The sequence below is a fragment of the Anser cygnoides genome, chromosome 7, assembly GCF_040182565.1.
Source record: "Anser cygnoides isolate HZ-2024a breed goose chromosome 7, Taihu_goose_T2T_genome, whole genome shotgun sequence".
NCBI classification, from domain to species: domain Eukaryota; kingdom Metazoa; phylum Chordata; class Aves; order Anseriformes; family Anatidae; genus Anser; species Anser cygnoides.
Genome location: NC_089879.1, coordinates 3,040,887 through 3,064,742, shown reverse-complemented (window position 1 = coordinate 3,064,742; position 23,856 = coordinate 3,040,887). Strand labels below are relative to the sequence as shown.

The 23,856-nt window shown below is 40.3% G+C and overlaps 1 protein-coding gene across 4 annotated transcripts in view; it reads left to right on the top strand.

Annotated features, from left to right (window-relative positions):
- Positions 1–23,856, top strand: part of DOCK1 (dedicator of cytokinesis 1) — a 281,505-nt gene that overhangs the window by 30,184 nt on the left and 227,465 nt on the right. For 3 of the 4 annotated variants that reach the window (XM_048057478.2, XM_048057471.2, XM_048057490.2), the window contains 14 exons: positions 797–945; positions 4,057–4,192; positions 5,634–5,791; positions 6,351–6,432; positions 6,862–6,997; positions 7,429–7,501; positions 9,623–9,765; positions 12,056–12,181; positions 13,632–13,756; positions 14,048–14,146; positions 15,299–15,371; positions 16,800–16,903; positions 17,355–17,538; positions 22,746–22,843. In XM_048057478.2, the coding sequence (XP_047913435.1) occupies positions 797–945; positions 4,057–4,192; positions 5,634–5,791; positions 6,351–6,432; positions 6,862–6,997; positions 7,429–7,501; positions 9,623–9,765; positions 12,056–12,181; positions 13,632–13,756; positions 14,048–14,146; positions 15,299–15,371; positions 16,800–16,903; positions 17,355–17,538; positions 22,746–22,843 (1,686 nt within the window). The remainder of the gene's footprint in view (positions 1–796; positions 946–4,056; positions 4,193–5,633; positions 5,792–6,350; positions 6,433–6,861; positions 6,998–7,428; positions 7,502–9,622; positions 9,766–12,055; positions 12,182–13,631; positions 13,757–14,047; positions 14,147–15,298; positions 15,372–16,799; positions 16,904–17,354; positions 17,539–22,745; positions 22,844–23,856) is intronic. The other variant, XM_048057474.2, reaches the window with a different exon arrangement.

Below are 23,856 nucleotides of genomic sequence, written 5' to 3'. Positions count from 1 at the left end.
AGCTAATGGCTTAGCTAGATTTTGAGGGTTATGAAGATTGTTTCTGGGTAAGGTCAAAGCATTCAGAGCCTTAGAATTGTCCTTTTCTTGACGTTGTCTTTCACAATAAAGATAGGCCATTGTGCTGTAACTTTGTGCATAGTATTGTTTGTTTGCACCGTTCAGACCAATGTCAAATTTTGTTTTGTGGTTGAAGGTATGTTCTTTAATCCCTGAGTATAAAATGCTCTGGAAAAGGGCATTTTCAGTATGAAACTTTATCTTCCTATGTTCTCGCTTAGCTGTGTATTGCCAAGGAAAGTTTGCACATGCTGTTGTGCACTCCTTAATATCCATAGTTCCACTCGTTATAACCAATGAAGGTATTTAACTTTTTTCTATAAGGCTTTGGGCTTTCCTGGTTTTCTACTTTCCTTCAGATGTTACCTGTGCACTCACAAGGTACAGATGTGCTTGGCTTAGCTCACTGAGGAGCTGTAAAGTATTATTCTGAAGATTTAACTTTGTAGGGTAGGTGGGCGAGAAAAGGATTCTCTAGCGTGTTGCACAAGGAGTACTGCAGAACCCGAACCTCTTGTTGTTACAATTCACTGGTTTTAGTTCTGTTCTACTTGGTATAGAGAGATACTAAAAGAAGGTACTGTATGAACCAAGAAAACATCTTTGCATTCAATGCCTGTTTCCCTTGTACCTTTTAAAATGCATATTTTATAATAGCAATTTATTACATGCATTTAAAAGATGTTCAGTATGCTTCAAAACTAACTTCTACCCATTTTTTTTCCCCTCCAAACAGCAAGATAACAGGGAAATGTTTCGGAGTGTACGCCACATGATATATGATCTTATCGAGTGGAGATCTCAAATACTATCTGGGACTCTACCCCAAGATGAGCTCAAAGAACTGAAAAAGAAAGTGACTGCAAAGATTGATTATGGAAACAGGTTTGTGAACAACATTTTCCAAGTGTTTGTGATGAAAAGCAGATCAGCTTTGTATATTACACCTTAGCTGTCAATGACGTCTTAAGGGATTCTTTTATTCCTGTGTTTATGCAAATGTAATAGTAGTATATTAAAAGTCCTGTTAAACCATGATAAAGAATGAAGTTGATATAGCATCTTCTTAGTATAGAATTTGGTATATATTATATTAAAGTAGAATTAATACGGAACGCTTCATGACACTATAAATTTTATATTAGTATGAAGTTGTGACTTTTTTTTTAAGGTCAGTTAAAAAGTGCAAGTAGTGCCTCTGTTCAAGATGTCATTTAAACTGTTTGCTGGTGCAGCATAAACAGTTGTTGCCTTCTCAATGCCACCAGCTGTGTGTGCCCTGAAGTCACTTACGCTGTAATGTGATGTTGAAGGATTTGGCTCAGAAGCATAGTTTAGCTCATTGTTGCTCTCTTTATACAGTAAGTGGCTTGTACCAAAAGATTAACAGATTTAAAATACAGAAGTGAAATGAAAATTGTGAAAAAAAAATTAAACATAAAGAAATGACATCAGAGTAAGTTGCAGAAGTCAGGTATGTTAGTAATTCTGTTGAATTCATTTTTAATTATAGAATAACTTCCAAACAGTGATCAGGATCAAAGCAATTATTATTTTTTTTAAATACAGGTGGTAGGATGCAAGTTGTCCAGGCAGTTTCCCTTTCGTTTGAAAAATGAGAAATCATACCTTCCTCTTAAATCAGGAAAACATTTGAGGGAATATTTTAAATACTGAGAGAGCATTGTAGTACCGTGCACTGGGGACTGAAAAACTGTTTGGCAAACCAGTCTTTAAATCCCTTGTGATGGAAATAACTCACCAGGTTTCAGCTATTTGTACTTGATTCCTTAAGAACTGTCAAACTTGCGGTATTCCTGTTTGTGCACTTTATCAGCAAAAGCCACAATTCAAAAAAAAAAAAAGTGAATAACCCCATTCAGTCAGTAATTTAGCATGTATAATCCAAGATACGGGCTGCTGTACCCCAGTAGACAATTAACCAGATGTTGTTGATATTATTTGTTCGGCTACTGTATTTTACCATCTGTCTAAGGAGATGGTTAAAGTTACTCTGAATAACCTCCAGATGCTCACTATTCAAATACAATAGAACATCTTGTGCTAGGCTTTATATTCGTAATGTGCTGATGGACTAATTAAGTGATCAGAACATTCTCTGCAGAGTACAGGAGGAGAGCGCATTCGAACTTCTGAGTAAATCCCCACAACTGCAAGGATCCCATATGTTTCGTAATGTAGTCATATACTCACTTTTGTCTAAAATAAGCACGAGCGATGATTTTGATATCTGGACAGAAAGAATTCATTATGCTCTCTATAAATGTTTTCTGATCTAATCATATCCTAACTTTTCCTGTTTTGTGAAAGGCTGATTTGTAAGTAAGATCTTCCTATAAATAAAGATGACATTTTTATTGCACGTTGTCGAAATAACCGAGGAAGTAAAAGTAGTCTTATGAAGCTGTGTTTATATTGCTCGTCTGAAACTGGGTCACATAATTTTGTTGGGAAAACGTGTTCCTTGTTCGGTTGCAGAAATCTGTAACTGGGACGTTTAAGGAAAAACTCACTTTTCTTTCTCCCGAGCATCGCTTTCAAGTTAAAGGATAAAACAAATTATGCCAAAGTAGTGTTTGCTTCTGTTCATTTGACAATCTGTGCATACATCCTTGTCCCGTTTGTGTGTGGAGGCTAGGCGATGAGTTGTTCTCTGATTTCGAGTTACGCTTTCCTCTGCTCCGGTTGGGTGTCTCCTGCGGAAGATCTCAGCTCTCGTTCATCCCAGCCCGTACAGTTACGGTACAAGTAACCAGTAGGCGCATCCCCTGCTGTGACTGCTGTCCCAAGGAACGTGGTTTGGGCTGCTTTTCTCCTTGGCTTCACTGGTGAAGCCCCATTCTCAGTAGGACGCTTGCCTGTGAGCTTGGTGGGCCAGGGGATGCTGAGGACTGGTGAGGTGCAGCTCCGGAGCAGAGCTGAGGAGGTGTTTCTTAATGAGCTGCTGCCTGCGCGCTGTGACTTGTGTGAGTGATGGTCATCCACCTTCGAGTTACTGCCGTGCGAATAATTAGAGGGTTTTCTGTATTGACTCTGCTCAGGGCGGTGTTTCAAACCTCCAGGTTTCCCTCTCGTCATGGTGGGCAAGGAGCTATCCACAGCTCGTGCTCTTCTCTTGCAGCGATTACGGGTCATGTCCAAAGGGGATTTACTCTGATAAACCACGAGCCTCTGGGTGGCTTATCAGATTCCGCAAGTTTGATTTAAGCTTAATGATCAAACGTTTCAAAGGCAAAGTTACAGCAGCTCTCTCATGAGGGGGTGACTACAGATTAGCAGATGATAATATTTGGGACCGTATGTATTGAAGGGGAGGTGAGAAGAGAAGATTGGTAGAGAAGCACAGGTCAACCTAGACAGGAAGTCTCTCTATCCTGGGTTCCACTGCCAGCACTACAGTAACATGGAAAAACTTAGAAAATCTTTCCTAAGACTGGGCTTGATTATGGCAGAAGCCTTCCTCACTGCAGAAGATAATCGTGGATGTTAACACCCTGCTGCCAGAAATCTGGCTGCTGCCTTAAATAAAGAGAAACGTCTTCTGCCTTGTTTTTTGTAGATTTCTGCTAAACCATGATTAATATGCTGCTGTGGCGGAGAACACGGAGTGGGAAGCAATGAACTGACCAATTTGCATGTGGCGTGAATGTAGATGGTGTTTGTTCGAACTGTCAGATGAATCAGAGGAGCAGACAACTTCTCTTGCAAATTTAGTTCTTTAAGAAATTACTTCCCCAGCTGTTCTGCTATTTAACTTACATCAGTTCTTTCTGTGCTGTGGGGAAAAAGGGACTTCCAGCCAGGAGTGATTATCTCCTGGGCTGGTAAAGTGTTAAATTGTTTTATCGTGTATCAACTAATGATTTCTACCGTACATCAGGTGCACACGACTTTAACCATAAGCACTTTGCAGGAGTTTTTTTAAGCATTTACTTGAGCATTGTTAACTCACGAGCGTGTTTTGGTTTCGTTCAGAATTCTTGATTTAGATCTGGTTGTTAGAGATGAAGACGGCAATATTTTGGACCCGGAGCAGACGAGCACAATTAGCCTTTTTCGAGCACACGAAATAGCTTCCAAGCAAGTTGAGGAGAGACTGCTGGAGGAAAAAGTAAGATGCAGTATGCAACTGTAGCGTTTCCCTTTGAAACATGCAATTGTAATTTAACTAGGTTACTGTTATTATTAGCATTGGTAACGAAGAATTTGATATGTTTATGCAGCGTTATCAGGCTTAAATGTTTTGTAAGAACTCATGTCATAGGCTTTTTAATTTTTGTGTTTTTTTCCATTTAAAGGGATTATTAGAAATCACAGTTAAGAGGTATCAGTAAATCGGCTAGACTTGCCTTAGAGATGCAGCTGTAACAAACTTGCATGCTAGGTTTTCATGAGGTTTTATTTTTGAGAATCACGTAGAACAATGTCCTCATATTTGTGGGATTTATGTATGCCAATCCTGAAAATTTGTTTGTTGAATTACAGGGGCAAACTTAAAGACTTTCTCAGACTTGAACAGGCAACTTCTTTGCAATTCTAATTTTTATTTTTAAAAGGAAAAACATTTCCATTGTGAGGAGTCTTCCCAGCAGCATGAGGTAGCGGAGCACGTTGCTCATGAGCGTGTCAGTGCAGCTTAACGAGTTACTGTGTCTTCCTGAGTGGTAAGGGGCATATACACACCTGCAGCCCTCAACAAACTTGGTGCAGAAATATGGTAATTGGAACAGAATTGAAACTAATGCATTTTTGCATCCAGAGTTGTTTCTTTGTCCCCACTTCAGCCAGTTTCCGTGGTCATATCCTGGCTTTGAGTTTTGTGAAAAGTAGAGTATATGAAATAGTGTAGACATCACCTAGACGTTCTGTCCCGTCTTGTCTCCTCACGTTGCTCGCAGTGTTTTAAGAGGAGGCTTGTAACTTGCTGTTGAGCATCAGTTGCTGTTCAGGGACTTGGCAAACTGGTGCCAAAGCTCCAAGTCCTCGCAGCAGGGGACCTGGGGTGGGACAAGAGTTCAGAGCACTTTGCTGCAGTGCTGGTGCCGATGGGAAGAGCCTCTCTGCTTCCAGTGCCCTTCCTCCCATCTCCTTTTTGTCCCACGTGTGCTTCTCCCTTCTGCCTAGATGAAGCATTTCATGCAAAGTTCACAGGAGCTAAAGGACGAGGGGTGGGTGACCTGTAGAAACTGTTCTCTCTCCTGTCTGTCTTGGTGCTCTGTACCTGCCACAGCAGACAGAGAAAAGAACGAGTTTCTTTTTTTTGTCAGGTATATCTGAGGCTCTCTTTCTTCCATTTGCTCAGCTTCTTTTTTTTTTAATATGTGAACGCATCAACGTATCTTTATTTTTAATTATGCTTATGCTGTGGCACTTCAAGATAGATCCAAAAAATGCAGTCTGTTGTAAATTCAAGTGTAAACAAAGAGAATGGGAGTAGACACTTGACAGATAACCCATATTTTTCTGTCTTTAAGGCTTTAGGAAGACTTTATGTTCATAATGGTTAGATATTTGTTAGGCTAAGTTAATTTTCTTCTGTTCTTGAATTACAGTCTCAGAAACAGAATATTGATATCAACAGGCAAGCCAAGTTTGCTGCCACTCCTTCATTTGCGTTATTTGTAAATTTAAAAAATGTAGTCTGCAAAATAGGCGAAGATGCTGAAGTCCTGATGTCTCTCTATGATCCCCTGGAATCAAAATTTATCAGGTTAGTGTGCGCCTTCATCTCTGTGTCCTCAGTTAGAGTAGTGGGGTAGTTCTGCCGGATGAGGGGGCTTATGAAAGTCAAATTTCTGTGAAATGTGTAGGACAGGGTTATCTGGGAAGTAATGCAGCAGCACTTCATGGTTGTATTCAGCACAGCATCTGGCAAGGGACCTTCTCCCTGGGTACCTTGCAGGGTTGTGCTGTTCTTATCACGCAGCGTCTTCAGTTCCTCAAGTGCAGGCCTTAAAGGAGACGTGAACACACCTGCAAGGCTGTGTCCTAACTTAACAGCAGCTTTGACAGCAATCTGAGAGCTAGATTTCTATATCCCCTGCTTCTTTAGAGAAATTCTTACGCTTTGTTGCTGGAGAGTTGCTTTCGTTCATAAATGATGCATGCAAAGGGAAATGGCAGCTGTCTACTAAGTAAATATTAATTTGGTTAGCATAGTTAGATTGGGTTTAAGATAGACTCCTGTAAATTCTGAAGTTGATTTTATATTCCTTATGTTAAAGGAAGACACGTTAAACAAAAAAGTCTTCAAAACGTTGTTCTTTCAGTGAAAACTACTTGGTGCGCTGGTCGAGCTCTGGACTCCCCAAAGACATAGACAGATTGCATAACCTCCGAGCAGTGTTCACTGTAAGTCTGGGGGGCTGGTTCAGCCTGCAAATCTTAAAGTGCTTCTCTCATGTCTTGTGAATAACTCAGGAGTTTAACAAGCTGTTTGTGATCAGCAGAGTTACCCCTGCTGGTGAAGGCTCATATGAGACATTTCTCGTAAGTGGCCATGAAAAATTCTAAACACCTTGCTAAAGCTGAAGTTGCTCTCTGAAGTTTTAACTTACTAGAAATGATTTGGCCTCCTATGAGCTAATTCACACAGAAGTCAGGATAAGACTTGTAAAACTCCTGTTACAATTATTCTTTTAATTCTGAGAACAATTAGCTCTTGTGCTAGAGGGTAGAATGACGAAGGCAAATTCTGAGCAACAGACGTTCTTCTGCGCACTAAAATGGGTCTTGAAATTCCATTACTGTAAAGTAATCCGACGAAACTAATATTTCTAGGACCTTGGCAGCAAAGACCTGAAAAGAGACAAAATCAGTTTTGTCTGTCAGATTGTGCGAGTGGGCAGGATGGAACTGAGGGACAACAACACGAGGAAACTAACCTCTGGGCTTCGGCGACCCTTTGGAGTAGCAGGTAACTTCTTGTGTGTTGTATCTGTGTGTTTCACATCGTATTTTTTGGGTAGACCTGTGTGGAGCCAGGAGTTGGACTTGATCCGTATGGGTCCCTTCCAACTCGGGGTATACTATGATTCTATATTGTTGCACGGAAAGCTGAGGGTGTGAAACACTTGGGGTGTTTTATAAACTCAGAATTGTTTGGTTTAATCAGGTTTATTCCTGTATTGTAGAACTGACAGTAGCTTTCAGGACTTGCATGGAGCTGGAGATGCCAAAGCTCATTTAAAACACGATGCTATTCTCCTGTATGAACATCCTGAAACTGTGCAGTTGATAACTCCGTCCCTGTGCTGAATCACTGTTTCCTGACCCTCAGGGTATCCCCTTGCAACCCTTCTTCCTGTGTCGATCATTAAATTCAGTGTTCTTTGTTTTCGTTTTCAGTAATGGATGTTACCGACATAATTAATGGAAAAGTTGATGATGAGGACAAACAGCACTTCATACCGTTTCAGCCGTAAGTACGGAATAGTTTAAAGAATAAGTAGAGATGAAGGATTGATTTTTTTAAGTTGCAGTTTAACTTTTGATTGAAAGAAACCTTCTGTAGGTATTCTGAAGTTATTTCAGTTTGATAGTTTATCTTGAATAGTACTTAACATTTTTTTCTCAGTAATTTCCCATTATTTATCGTAGTGATAGCACTCGAAACTTTTTTTAAAATTTTTTAATGAGTTTAAGGCATGCATTCTCAGTTTTGTTTTCTTTTTGTTTAAACATGTCAGGGTTATAACGTTTGAGAAGTGAAATGCTTAAAAAGGTTACGTTGCTGGTTCAACTTGCTAAGATTGAAAAAGACCAGCAGCATTTCCAGCATCCATGGCAGGTGACTTCTGTGAAATGAGCTCGTGATAAGACATCTTTTTCTTGGTAGCAGATAAAATTTCATGGCAGGGCCACAGTAATTGTTGTACAAACAAAGATGACACAGGTTGAAAATTTGAAAGCTGGCTTGATACATTCTGGAATACTTTCTCATACTACAGCTATTTCATACGAGACTTTTGCCAGAAACCTGAAGTATTTTGGTTGGATGCTGAAGGAGATTTGTCTGCTGCACATGTGTTAGTTGATCTAGGCAATAAAGAAGACCAGTCTGCTTGCTGCGTGCACCTGGTCTTAGTTTCAGTCATCTAAAACTACATATAGACCTTTCTATTTCCACACTTGAGTCTAAGCTAGCGTCTTAGTTGCAGTCTATTTTTTTGTTCAACATGATGAAAAATAGTTACATTAACATGTTAACCAAATTCCTTGATTAATGGGTATTCAGATGGCTTCTAATAATACAAAACAAAAACAAAAACCCAAAGAGCTTGAAATAATGCAGTCTCAAATTAACTTTAGTTTGGCAAAAAGGCCTAAATTAGGAAGTCCTTGTGGTTTCAAGATGTGGGCATACAGAGTGGATTGCAAGGTGCTGCAGGTAGTGGATGTATGCTGAAGGTCTAAAATGGTTTTACTGGTATGTAACTGCGTCAGTGGAGTGGTGTAGAGGGTGTTATTGTGAAAATCATAATTCCATTTTTCAAGGGAAATAGAGGTTTTTAGGGAAGAGTGCTTTCTTGATATGTTTATTGTATGGTAAACAGTAGCAAGCTTTCTTTTAGTGAGTGTGGAAATATGCAATGAAAATGAATCTTTGTGTATCAAAGTGGATGCTAATGGAACATCTAGTTTTCTGCTCCATTAAAACTGATTTATTTTTTTCTGTATATATAAATCAGCTATTTGAAAAGATGTGCAATGTGACTTTTTTTTTGCTGCACTAGATTAAAACATTCTTCTGAAAAAGTATATTCCAAACAGCATGAATAATGTGAAAGCACGCAATGAATTCTGGTGTCATTATTTCTAATGTAGACTTAGGCTGTATATGAGCCACATTTTTCTTCTCATTCCATGCTTTGCTTCTGTTGTACCACATGCAACTCTGTTTTCATATCTTTGTTTGTTTGTATTCATTCGCTAGCCACCAACACAATGGCTGTCAAAAGCACTTGGCAAGATTACTTAAATGACACTTAATGCTGGTGTTTATTTATAGTTTTCATCTTTTCATTTATTCATCAAGTTTAACAGAATGTTTGGATTATCTGCTTTTCTTGTCCTATGCCGTTTCTGTTGGATTTAGAGCAGCTTTTCCCTCAGACAGTATGCACTGCTGCTTCATTTATAGAGCCACTGAAGTGACCCTGGAGGTGTTGCAGGCTAAACACTTATATTTTTTAAAAAAAAAAAACCTGCCTGTATAGGTTTTCACTGCTTAACAGGGGATTCTCAGGTGGGAGACATCCTTCCTATCCTAATGAAGTGTTGCGGGGGCTGTGCATGCATGTTCCTGAAGGAAGAAGTAACACCGCGAGTTTGCTGTACTTCTCTCCAGTAGATCAGCGTTCTTCTGATTAATGGTCTCCTATGTCTTTCTTGTTACCTTTTCCTGTCCTTTGTCTTGCGTTGACTAATAAATACTCTTTGTCACAACTATGATATGATCTTTGTGTTCCCTTGTTACTGTGACTTCTGGTTTTCTGTGACCCTTTGTTTCCTGGTGTTGGTCGTCATGTGCATCCTCCAGGCTAGCGTTGGATGACGCCATTCGACACAAGCAGCTGAACATATCATCCCGTTTTTCACCCAGGGTGGCAGGGGAGAATGATTTCCTTCAGACTGTTATAAACAAAGTGATTGCTGCTAAAGAAGTTAACCACAAGGGTCAGGGTACGTACTGCTCTTTTATGTATGCTGGTGTATGTAAAACTGCTCATTGCTTGATTTGCAGCGTGGGATTGTTATACGTTTGGAATCAAGGGTGCATAATATTACTGTCACTATTTTTTTGGTACCAGAAAATACATTTGCACTGTTCCCCTTCCTTCAGGCTCATTCTCCTACTCCTGCCTTGTGCCTTTTGCCCCTCAGTGTCGATCCCACAGACTCAGTGCTTTCTCTGCAGTGTCCATCACTTGGACACCTCTGTGTTTCTGGGCTGGAAACTGCTCCAGGAAGTCGGCTCTCATGCCCCAGAGCTGTGGACTTTGCCCTCCTCGTGCTGAAGGAAGGAATAGTCCCTTCCTTGCCTTCCTTCTCTCCCTGTTTTGCAGCTGCACTCACAGCAGTTGGCTTCCCGTCAGGATGACCGGGGAGTGTCTCCTGGACGTGGCAAGGGGAAGGACAGCTGCAGGACGAGGCAGCCTTGCTTTTGTTGCCTTTGGTCGCCTTTTGTCTTTACTGGATTACCTTTTCTGTACACACCACTTTGTAACGTGCCTACCGGTTAAAAATGAATTGTGTGGCTCTGTTATTGCTGTACTGGCTTTGATCTTTTAGGTCTGGATTAGCATACTGTTACGCAGGCCTGCGCACAGCTCCCAGCTAACAGGTTGTGTTGGAGTATCTGTAGGATTTGTTAGAGGGTATCTGAACAATAGACCCAGGAAAGTTTATGTATTACAGTAAGTAAAACTCGAAATTGATTTATTTTTAATTCCTCATTTAACTAGAAAGGAAAACTTAGATCTGATTTCCCTCCCGTTATTTTCACTTATGACCAGCGTGCATCAGAAAGGAGGAAACTCGCTTCAGCTTCTTGGATTCATTTTAAATTCTTTCCCTAAGACAAACCTCCACCCCCAAGCAAACCAGAAAGGATGGAGTCGCTGCTTAGCCAGTCGCTGTGGGTACAGTTACTGCTTGATGAAATAGCAGCTGCTAGAACTGTCCTTGGCAACAAGTCAGAGCATCGCCATTTATAAGAGATTTTAGTAGAAGAGAAAGCGAGCTGCCAAATCTATACAAAAAGAATGCATAGTTAATTGGGTGTGTAACAGGATAACCCACAATTTGTTTTATAGATGAACGTTTTTGGGGTATTTTTTTGATAGATTTTAATTTTGGGATTTTTTTTCAGAAAATTGCTGCTGTAATTATTTCATGCTTCAATCTAATTGCCAGTCACTTTACCAACTGTGTAAGACTTCATTTTTTTCAGTTTAGTGTCTTTTTTTCCCCCTGTAACAGGAGTGCCTGATGCTAGTTGGCAAGCATTGGCTGTAGTGTCTCTTACTACTGAGGAGAAAAATATCAACCGCGTAAAGCTGGTGCTGTAGTCGGTGTGATCAGGGCAATGAAACCAGATTATAGGGTGGTGGAGGTGAAGTTCAGGGTATGCGTTAGCTGTTGGTGCTGTCTTCATTGGGGTACTGACACTGGGTGGGTGTAGTATTTAACTTTGCTCTGAATGGAAAAAATTGCCACTTCTTCCTGTGGAAGATAAGCATTTCATTAGAAAGAACTTGTGAGAGTTCAAAGCTTGAGGCAGTTCTGTTAATGGCTTAATATCCGTGTTTTCACAAGACCCTGTGTGCGCGAGGCTGAAGAGCCTGAAATGAGAGAAGTCTCGTTCTCACGGTGCTGCGAGGAGGAGGAATTTGGTTTCACTCCGGCTTCGTGTAAAGGGCACTGCAGGCCTGCCGCGTGTCCGCAGGGCAGGCCTCGGAGGGTTCAGCTGTTGACCGAAGGTTTTCTTCTTCCAGTCGATGCTGTGTGGCCCTGCTAACCTGGTTTTCTTCTGAATTAAGACCCGTTGTAGTGAAGGTCATGGCTAAAATCTCTGGCTTTATAAGCCTGTGCCTGAGAAGCTGCGTACACCTGCTTCTGAACACGTGCCCTAATTCCTCCCTGCCAAGGTGTCTTCTAGACGGTATCGCTGCAAAGGCACAAATCCTTATCTTGCTCAGATCTCCATTTTTTTAAAGTACCTAGTTTCCAGGTGTAGATGTTAGTTTTCTAAAGAGTTTGATAAAATCAGACATAGGTGTGTTGTACTCATATTTCTGCTTGATGAGCTCTATTTCGAGTTTCTCCGAACGTGTTAATGTATTTTTTGTAAGGTAATGAACAGTTACCTTAATGTATCCTCTTACCTCTTAGAATATGTACAAACAAATAATTTTTTCAATAACTAGAAAAAAAAAGCACAAGTTTAATAATTGTGGTTTTCACACAACAGGTTTGTGGGTGACTTTGAAACTTCTTCCAGGAGATATCCATCAGATTAGAAAAGAGTTTCCACACCTAGTGGATAGGTCAACAGCAGTGGCTCGGAAAATGGGATTTCCTGAGATTATTATGCCTGGTAAGCTGTTGTGTGAAATAATTCTGCTTTGCTATATTTTGATCTTCTTTCCATATCTGTAAGCATGGAAGATTTGGGGGAGAAAGAACTCCAAAAATGTTAATTTGGGGTATCGTATGTGTTAGAAATAGGACCTCATTGAAGGATTTTGTCTTAAAATAATTATCAGATAGTTTGATGGTAAAGGTATACCTGCCACATGTGCTGCAGAAACAAGTTAAAGTAATAACCACCTCCCTTCCCCCCAAGCAAAGACATGCTATCAAGGTGACAATGGAAATTCTTCTCTGCTTCCAGTGCAGAAAATACATGCTTGATATTATTTTCCTTAGCAAGGGCATATGTAAAATTTCCATCTCCCGAGATGAATCCAAACCAGAAAGTAGATAAGATTTTTCAGAGCAAATAGCTTGATCTAGAGATATGCGCGTCTCTTAGGGTTTGTGCTAGATTTGGATAATGTACTTGAAAGAAAGTCATACTGACTCTTTTATACATATATTCTATGAACATTCGAATCTGTTGTTTATTTACAAAAGCAAAACCAAACCAAAAAAAAAAACAACATAAGAAAGGGGGGAAAAAAAGGTGTTTAAAGAAAGGTGTTTCTCAAAATAGAATCTGTCATAAGCAACAGACTACAGAAGAAAATGGCACTGTCCTTTCAGATTGATGAGTCCCCATCAGATGCTCTCAAAAAACATCTGAGTTCAGCTCTCCTTGTGATTGTGGACTTTAGAGTTGTCAGGTGTTTTACGATATAGCCAGTAGGGTGTGAATGTCTCAGCACCTCTGCTTGTTGTGATGGTATGTTAGCAAATAGACCATCTGCCTTTGGAATTATCGGAAATCCCGTTTCCCAATTCATTTTCTAAGTTTTAATTTAATTAGGGTGAGGCTGAAGAGTGTGTTAAGACATAAATCTAAATATAACCCTCCCCAGCAGCCCTCAAACCAGCACAAACATCAAACCAACTCCTGATGTCATGTTATAGAAGACCTGTGTAGGCTGCCATGTTTTAAAATTGAAAAATAGCTGTGTATGGGGTAAATTAATGATGAAATTAAAATTTATCCTTTCAAATTAGTGATTTAGAAATGAGACAAACAAACAGAACTGAGATGTTTTTGGAGTGATATGATACATAATCTTGATGATGATGTAGGGTTCTTTTAGTCCAGAAATAATTGTGATTATTTTTGGTTGCTTTATTTGTTAGATTCAATTTTGTGCACTCTGAGTTGATAAGTCAGGTTTTAAAAATCTTAAAACAGTTTTAGCTAAAGCAGCTACTAGTTTTGAATGTTCAAGATGCTGTGGCTTTTAAATGTTTTTCCATATGTACAGGTTTGTTACTTCTGAACATGTGATGGTTGTTTCTATGCACAGTTTCGTAACTCAATAGGCAGGCTGTGAAAAGTGCTACCGACTGTCCTGTTTTTCTTCTAGGTGATGTTCGTAACGATATCTATGTAACGTTGGTTCAGGGAGATTTTGACAAAGGCAGTAAAACAACAGCGAAAAATGTAGAAGTTACGGTGTCTGTTTATGACGAAGATGGAAAAAGATTAGAGGTATTAATTTTTTTAAATGTTAGCTAGTTCATATGTATCTGTCTAATCTTTCTCGACATCTTTTTAGAACTCTTTCAATTTAAGTCTCTATTTTTATTTACAACAAAATTTTCTCCTTTATCGTGACCACCTCATGATATCAGTGCGTGCAATTTGATACTAACTTCATGAGATGTTTTGAGTGAGCCATTCTGTCTTATTTTGATCTACTTACTGATTTTTTTTTACTTGAATTGAAAAGTAGAGCTTAAGATGGGCATAAACATTTTCTCTTCTGTTTGTGTTTTCAAGAGCGTTATTTTTCCTGGTGCTGGTGATGAAGCCATCTCAGAATACAAGTCAGTAATATATTACCAAGTAAAGCAGCCGCGCTGGTTTGAAACTGTAAAGGTATATATATAAAGTTACAATTACTTATCCGTCTGGGTTAATATGACACAAATCCATGTTTCAGTGGGAAGTCTTGAGAAGCAAAACGAGGAAAATGAATGCTTGTAGTCATCTGTAGTGGAACAAAAGGAAGTCTTTTGGAGACAGCTGGAAAACAGATTACACTTTTACTGCATAATGAATTTTATTGCATCCTTTTGGTCAAGATGACTTCTATGGAGGCACTGCACCATCTGTTTAGGAATGGTTTTCACTCTTGCCATGAAGCTGACCTAAAAAAGCAGGATGCTGAGGTTAAAATATAACTGCCATACTGTTGAACTCATCGTTGTTTTGGGATCTGGCTGATTGTGCTTCAAGCTTGCTGAGTTTGCTTGGGTAATAACATTTTAGCTTAAATGCTGATTTTTATGTAGGAGGCTGACGTTAGCTTAATGAAATATATTCTGTTGATCTGTAGTCAATGGGAGCAGTAGATGCGCATCAAGAAGAGATTCACAGCTGCTCCCCACACCGTTTCAAGTCCAGGGGTGCTCTTGTTGCATGCACTGCCAGAAAGTGGCTGCTAGGGAGTCACAGAAACCTGGACGTGGTGTTGGGGAGCAGTGAACAGCACAGAGTCTGAAGGTGGGCATGGTTAAGAAAATACAACAGCTCTAGCAACAGTACCGGGGTAAAAGAGTATTGGTTACATCTCTGCAACGTTGGTTACATGGGGATCAGAGATGTGTTAATAGTTTAGGCAGTACAAGTGGTGCATAGATAATTGACACCTTAAGAAGTTCACCTTTACCAGTCAAACTCAAGGTGGGCTTATTCCTGAGCTCGGGGGGTTGATAAGGGATGCTTTGAGATTACAGCCATCACGTCCCTGTCAGCCATAGTATCTCCAGATCTTGCTGGGTAACTTAACAGGCTTGCTTCATTCTTTCTCTGTTTCTTAGTGCAGGAATTGTTTGATTTTTCCTGGGGAGTTTGTGACCTTTCGAGGTCTTTGATGGCAAACTGAGGCTTGTCTTTAATGTTAACATTTTGTAAAGATCCAAGGCTATCGTTGAAAAACATCTAGATGAGATTCGGTAGTGGTAGATGATATTTGAAGATACTGTGCTGACTGTTTTCTGTCTCCATCTTCTCTCCCAATATGTGAAGGTCGCAATCCCTATTGAAGATGTGAACCGCAGCCATTTAAGGTTCACGTTCCGACACAGGTCATCACAGGACTGTGAGTAATTCGTCCTTTTCATTGTGATTCCTGTCAGCGTCTGGTGCCAAAGTCTACTGAAACAGGCATAAAGTTCCTATCTGTAATTGACTGTTGTAATTGCTTTGGTGTGGGGATAAGCTTTTGCCTACTTATTTAATGTTAGCATCTCAGCTCTTCTGTTTCTGACTTTTTTCTAGCTTTTACCTTTTGACATCACCTTTTTCCTTTCCTGCCCGGTCATTTCTCCCAGCCAAATAAAAGAGGTAGGGAGTAAAGCTTTCAGTTAGCAACTGAGAGGGTTGTGGTGTTGCTCATCTCAGAGGTAGGTGGTAGGAAAGGTATTTAAATACAAAGAAGTCCCACATGTGAAATAGGAATGTGAAAGAAGGGTTACAGTAGCATCAGTAGTTGAAGCTACTAAGAAACCTGGTTTCCGTTCCTGGTTCTTATGCTGACTTGTGGTTGTTTTGAAGTAATTTTGATGTGAAAGATACTTGCGAGCTTGTGGTTCTCCTCAGCTTTCCTTAATGTTGCTGGCAGCTGAGGTGCTTTGAGCTACTGAGGATCTAGCCAAAACAGCTAGACATCCTCCGTATATCAGCAATTGTTTTATAGTAGAACTTGGGAATTTGTCTTGGTTATGATAACGTTCATTACGTATAGCAATTACAGTGGCTGTCTTACTTGACAAGAGTGTCTTTCAAAAGTTGCAGCAAAATATTTTTGCTGTAGAATACATGCACAGACTTAGCGTTGATTGGGTAACATCCACTGGGTTCATTTTGAGGTGTGTAATACTTGCTACGTATACCCATCTGTGTGAGGTAGAATTCATTACCCCATAAGGGATAGTCAAATCTGTATTTTGTAAATTGGTCATTTATAAGAGATTCTCTTGGTTTAGAGAATAATACCACCTAATGAAAACAATGTGCAGAAAATTAGTGTAATTGGTGTCAAAAATATGACTGAACTGCGAACTACGAGAGTCGGAAAAATTTATGTGGTGGTACAAAAACTTCGGTTGGTCACTGTTTAAATATTGATTAGATGCCCTGCTTTAGGGCCCCAGTGTTTCCTCAGGCTCATTGGACTATCTCAAATTGGTTGCACTTTCCTTCTGGTTTTATTTCTTAATTTACTTTGTAATTTCTACTAACCCTTGTTGCCATGTTGTTTTTATTTTTTGATGCTAGATTTTGAACATGAGAGCAAACTGAACGCATTAGCTAGTTCAGTTTGGCTGTGCAGTGGGTTACCATGGCCAGATGCTTATTCATTTTTCCTATTTTTGGTTCTGGGTTATGTATAAAAGATTCCTCATTTCTTGAACCTTTTCTGCATCTGAGAACCCTTACTAGTATCATTCATATGTTATCTCTTTATGTTTTAGGTGAAGTGTCTGTACTAACATCGAATACTTAATTATGTATGTTTTTTTAACAGCCAAAGATAAATCTGAGAAAATATTTGCCCTTGCATTTGTGAAGCTCATGAGATATGATGGAACAACTTTGAGAGATGGAGAACATGACCTTATAGTTTATAAGGTAGAATTTTGAGATGGTGTTTCCATAATTGCTAGCTAAGTGTGAGCGTTACTTACTTTCAGTGAACTACCGTGTTACACGATTGCAAGTAAGGTATTTGTTATGGAATATTGTATTAGATCAAGCAACTAAATACTGTGCAATTTGCTGATACAGCAGACTGATGGTTAAACTTTGAATCTGTTTTCTTGGGGATACTTTGATTGTTGAATTTCTTAGGCTTGCCATTGAATTTTATTTGTATGGGTTTTCATGGCTGGGGAAAAGTACTTGTGTAGACCTTTAAATATTAGATCTTGGCTCTAAGCTGTAGCACAATTGTTGGACTTGTTGGATAACTCCAGTTCTGGAGCTAACCCTAAGAAATTCCAGGGTAAAGAACAACATTTTGCTCTTATGAGGGCTTTCTGCTAGTTTGTAAACTGTTTTCTACCTTGTAACACTGCTGCAGGCAGAAGCAAAGAAGCTGGAGGATGCCTCAACGTATTTAAGTCTGCCATCGACTAAGATAGAGCTGGAGGAAAAGGGACACTCTGCAACAGGGAAGAGCATGCAGAACCTCGGTAGCTGCACCATCAGCAAAGATTCTTTCCAGATCTCTACTCTGGTTTGTTCAACAAAACTTACCCAGAACGGTAAGTTCATAGAACTGCAGGGTTTCTGTCCTGGGCAGCGTGAGTGGAACTGTATGCAGTGACTTGCAGACAGTCTTCTCTGTCCCCCTGCCTGTGGAAGGGATGGTGGATTGCTCGACACGCTGTCCTGGATTAAATTGTCAAGATGCAGCAAAAGCATCTGCTCCCAGTGTAGCATGCAACTTGTGGGCGTAGTTTTGCTTTAGAGGAGTATTTGTCTCTGAGTAAACAGAAGGTTTCTGTATCTGTTTGTGGCAAACAGAGGTACTCAGGGTTAAAGCTGAGACTTCTATACGAAATACACTGAAAACACGTTCTGTGACATTTTCCTACTGTGTGGATATGAATAATAGCACTAGGGAAAAGGGTGAGTTTGTTTTCGAGAGGAGATGATATCATGGCTGTGCTCCAGAATGAGCTGTTGTGTTATTTCCGAGGTGCAGCATCCAGCATTTTCTGTATCTTCTGCCAGAAGCAAGTGCTGTCGCTCTTGTGTTGGGCAGGCAGGTGTGCGCATGGGGCCGTGCTGCTTGGAGGCCGGTCTCCTGTTCGCACACGTTCACGTGAGCACAGAAACCTGGGGATGGGGTCAGCATATGTTGCTCTTTTCAAAACAGCCTCATACAAGTTTTTCCCGTGTATTTGTCAGCTGCCCGGCAGCACCCAGAGGCTGCGGCAGGCAGTGCTGGTGGCAGCCACCAAAGCAAACATTTTCGCGCTTCCAGCCGGCGCCCTCTCTTTACTTTTCTTGCTGGGTTGCCACGGGGTGCTGCCCTGTTCTCCCGGCCACCTGCAGCCGGCTGGGGAGCGTGGCTGGGTCACTGGGGTGTGAGTTACGCCGGGCAGAGGTGTCCAGCCTCCCCAGTTCACCGGGGAGAGGGCTCGGCTCCGGTACGGCTCTCAGGAGCCGGGGCTGGGGGTGAGGAGGCCGTGGGTTGGGGGGAATAAGGGCTGGAATTGTCACGTTAATTCATTCTTCAGTCACCCCTCTGCCCAGGGGGAAGGTGACTACTTGGATGGAGTCAGCTCGCAGTTTGACTGCGGTCTTTTCCAGTGCCATCTCTCAGAGCACATCCCAAGCGTTTGGTATTCCGAGCACATCACGCTCGCTGCAGTTTGGCAGTCTTAGAGCCGAAGAGGATGCTTAGCAAAAAAAATGCAGAGATGATTTCTGGAATTTCATCGCAAATACAGGATGGTAGCCGAACGGTAATGCAGCGATTTGGGGATTTTGTAGGACACAGGAACAGGCATGTGGAATTGAACTGCGTGTTCCTTTTGGTTTGTGATTGACACCGTGAGGCTTTTCTCCTCAGTCTTTCCTGGTACATGTTAGTATTTGGAAGTGTTTTGCAGTGGTCAGTTTGACTGCTTTCACATAACAACTGTCACTAAAAAGAAAACTGAGCATTGTTTTGTGCTTAATTTACCTACAATTTGCATTGAATTTTGATCAGAATTTAATGTTACTGGTAATTATGTTGTCTGTGAAACTTTCTCAGAGTTGCCAAAGCCTCTTCAAAGTGTTACAGCATTATTAAACACAGTCTTCGTGTACTCTTAGGCAAGTTTTAAAGGAAGCACAATTTTTAACATTGAACGTCTCCCTCAGGTATACAGTTGGTAGTGCCCTTCAGACTGTAGTTTTTGAAGCGGATTTTCCCTTCTGTAGGATTGTGAGATAATATTGCTCCCTTAACCTTCTGAAGGAATAAAAATCCACGACTATCCTTGCCTACCAAAGCTTTTCTCATTTTGATCATCTGTAACACTTTTCTTTACTCTCTGCAAGAGTCATAGAATTGGCTTTGAAACTTACTTTTAATAATCATGAAATTATGTTAGTAGATGGTGTAGTTCTTTCTGCGTTGTGTTTGATGCTGCAGATTGTGTGTCTGCAGTCTCTCTGAACACTTGCTTGATTTCCATTCTTTATGAACTGTAAGTCGTTAAAGTTGCTGTTCTGTTAGTACCTGATGTTCTGAGCATCCGTAGCAGAATATATTAGTAGGAACAAATTGCCTCTCGTCTTCGTTTTTTTTTTCAATTTAATTTTTAGGAAGAACAGCGGTATAAGCACAGGAGGAGGACTGTTTAAAATAAATTAAAAAAAAAAAAAAGGTGGTGAGGGCTGTTTCGGATCCATTCCTGAAGTCATGATGAAGCCAGGAGTATGTGTTCATTTTGTTTTCCTTCTTACTTCTGTAGAGCTATGACAAACTGAGGTCTTGTATACTCCAGCAGAGGCAGGTCAGTTTTGGTCATTGAATCTTCTTTTTCCAACTAGAAGTTGGAGACACCAGCGCTACAGAAGGAGGGCAAAATAGCATCAAAAGCGGCATCCCCCTCCACATGAAGGCTGCCTGTGGATAGTAAATCTTACCAGTGCCCCTTAGGAGACTGTCAAGATGTATGTCTCTCTATGATCAGGATGAGGGGAGTAGAATTGAAATTATTCTAATGGTCTTGCTGGAAAACGTCTCTGATTACCGATAGGCAGAGAGCTGTCTAGTGTTCTGCCCATGCACTGGCTGTTGTGAAGCATCTGAGGCGTCGAGAGTTATTGAAAGCCCTTTTTTGTGTCTTCTTTCCTACATCATGGATTCAAACATGTAGAAAACTAGTGACTGCTCTTGATCCAGAGACAGGACTTCAAAGAACCAAGGAGACTAGGCTTTCAGAAAACAGCTGAGGTGAATTTTACTTAATCATTCAGTATAATTAATAAGTTTAAAAGGAAAAAAAAGTGATGCATATGAAATGCAAATTCAGATGTTTTAGTGGCATAAAAATGAAGTTGATTTGAATACAGAATTAAAATAAAGCAAGCCATTAAGAGCAAAAAAGCAAATGCTTAAAAGGGAAGATTCTTTCAAAGAACAACGATATTAGGGTGAAAGTACTGTCTAGCTTCAGCAAAGGAGTTTTGAAGAAAGTTTGGGTATCTGTGTAGGGAAACTTCTGCATGCATACAGGTCAAGGAAAGAATGTAATCAAGAAGGTGGACTGTACCATTGCTAAATAAGATGTAAAAGATGATCTTCACATAAATTTGATGTCATCCTAAGTTGCGCTAAGCTGTTTCAAGTTTTTATTGGCTACTGGCAGGCTAGATATTTATTCTAACCCTGAGCAATTGAACATCCTCACTGTCTTCTTCCTCCGATATTTTCTGGTCGTATAAATTTCACTGGACTTTGGCTGCCTATAGTAATTGCTTTTTACTACAGGCTGAAATACGATTTACGTTTTTACCCTGTTGTACTAACAGCGTTATGTTATATGTAGACCTACGGAGAGAATAGGATTAACTGGTTGGCTGTTACTTTGGGGTTACTGCTTGCAGTCACAGTGAACGCACGTTCTTTCTGCACACTGTAACGTAGTTTTCTGGTTGTAGGACTACGCTGACTCTTTCTGTTCACGTGTATTCATTGTGCATTTGCTGTGTCATCACACTGAAAGAGCACATGGGTTTGCTTTCTTGGGGCATTTCATGGTGCCATTCAGAGATGTGGGCTGGCTTTTGTTCAGTTAATTTCTTTTGTCAAGCTGGTGCCTTTTTAGAAGTAAGACTGAAACCCAGTTCAGTGGTGGGAAGCCACTGGCTATAAACATATTCATGAAATGCTTTGGATAACTCATGGAGGCATCTTCAGCTTTCTTCCAGAAGCAATTTTTCTTTTGAAGTTGAGCTTCGAAGACTTTGGTTTCATCCTATAGACTACTAGTAAGTTGTAGTATTAAAAAAAAAAAAAAAGAATAGGATTGTTTTACTACACCATAGCTTTGAACTCTCTTTTAGTCCCAAAGAAAGAGAAGCCTTGTTTTGGTTTGAGTGCTGTTCAGAGGGAAGTTACCCCAAGGAGAACTGCAGTCCGTTGCGTTAGAGATGATTTTATTTATTCCTTAGAGTGAAAGATTTGGGGGGAACGTCTACCAGCTGCTCTGGATCTCTGCATGTAATTTGCATGATAGACTCTACAGATACACGTCTCTAAATATTTTGTTGTTTGCCTTGAAGGTTTGAATAAAACATGAGGGCTATTGGTTAGGGACACTGTTCATCCTTATTGTTGAAGAGTCATATTGGGCAGAAGTCACATAATATAAGTCACATAATATAAGTCACATAATATAAGTCACATAATATAAGTCACATAATATTAGCCATATGACTGGGATGGGGGAGGAAATCTGCACAGTAATCCAGTGGCTAAACTGAAGGTGGGCAGTCATTAAAATCTTATATTTGTCTCTCTGGGCTCTTCTACCAAGGATGACTTTGTTTTGTGCTGAAAACCGGCTTAGTGAAGCTGGGAGGAAATTCTCCCTGATGCTGGTTTGGCTAAGGCACGACGAGCTTGGAGTTTTTCGTTCGTTTTAATTCATGTTACATCTCAGAAAATGTACAAGTGGATATAACTTAGTGGTGCTCCAGAGTGGCTGTTAATATTTACTAGCATGCTTATTTACAGATGAAACACAATTGGGAGTTGTCTCATGGGAAACTGGAGAATGGCGCTGTGGCTCTTCATGGCTAAGGAGAGAACCTGCCTGCTGCATTTTCGTATTTATCAGGGAATGCTGAAGTGACACCATCTTGGTAGCGGGATGTAGAATTTGGGGACAAGACCATCTGCAGTTGATTCATTTCACGGTCTGAGCCGTAGCCTAGTCTATCACTTGGAAGCATCCAAGTAATTTGGACATTATGAGTTATTAAGCAGACAGCTTTCCTCTGAATTAGCTCAGTGTGCAACTGCTTGGCTTGTGCTGGTGTATTTTCTTTTCACTTTATTCAGAGAGAGCAAAGGAGCTAGAAACACTCACTCTGGAAGAATCACAGCCACGTAGATATCACTGTGCTGGTGGCTGACTAATTCCAGTTTGGCATCTTTTTTTAAATACACAACTGTTGTATGCAGCAAATTAAAACTGAGGGATCAGGCTTCCTTGGCCCGGATTTTAATGCTGACACTTCAAAATCAGTCTGCTTTGTCGAAAGCCTTTCACAATTCTTTCATGACAGAAGTATTGCAATAGCTTTCTGCAGTGTCAGACGTACCCCAGAAATATGTTACCGTCTGGTGAAAAGGGCTGACCTGTCGAAGTAAAGCTGTTTGTTCTGAACACGGTTATGGTGCGTGAGTGAAAATAAATAACCCGCATGATCTAATTGTTGTTTTTTTTTCCTTCCCTCCTAGTGGATCTCCTGGGCCTTCTGAAGTGGCGATCTAATACAAATCTGTTGCAGCAGAATTTGAAGCAGTTGATGAAAGTTGATGGTGGTGAGGTGGTTAAGGTAACAAGTTAATTTCTTTAGAAGTAAATTTGCTGTCATAATTTTGCTGAAGGCTTTATTTTGAGGTACTTGTCTTTTTTCTTTTCTCCCCTCTTTAACCCTACCGCACATACTTGCACATTAAGAGATATCTGGCTGCAGTTTAGCCTTTAGGATGCAAATCCCCTTCTCTTTTCCCTCAAAGACCATTTCAGATGTTAAGTAAATTTCTAGAAATGCTTTTTTTTGTTTGCTTGTTTTAGCACTTTTAGCCTTTTTTTAAAAAAACATACAGGTACTGGAAGACAAAGGCTTTATTTTTTTTCAAGATTAAAACGTCTTGGAATTATCATATGGTGATATTTAATATATTTTAAATATAAGGATGTGGAATGCATGCACCTTACTGTGTGCTGCTTGTAACTTTTTAAAAATTATTTCTCCTGAAAATACTTGGCTGAGCCAAGGTATTTACATTTGCCAAGGCCACTGAGTGATTGCAGGGACCTGCATAAAGACAGATTTATTTGTGGAAAAGAGTAGGCTGAGACTTTATTGAATGTGTTGTACTAAATCAAATATAATGAAGTGTCAAAAGATGTACTGTGCTGGGGACAGATGACCCTTAAGGGCTTACAGTGTTTTTACTTCATTTGGATTTTAATGTGTTTAATAGAAGCATAGTGAATGCCTCGTCTTGAAGCAACTTAAAACATCTGAGACTGCTGGTAGTGTTCTTTATTGAGTGTGGTAAACACAGTGTCTCAGATGTCATTTGTTTTTCGGGAAGGTTCTCAGTTCTCCCTGCTGCTGCTTTGTTCTGGATCATTTGATAGCTAAAAACTTGACACTGATACTGGGTTCTGACGAGCGTTGTCATAGTAGTGTCATTTGTAATTTTCACTCGTCTCCAAATGACATCAGCGAGCACACAGCAGATCAGTGCTTGATGGATACCAGTGATTTTAGAGGCATCAGGATGCGGCACAAACAGGGTTCAAGCAAAAGCAGAGTCAGAGTGAGTTCTCTGCTGG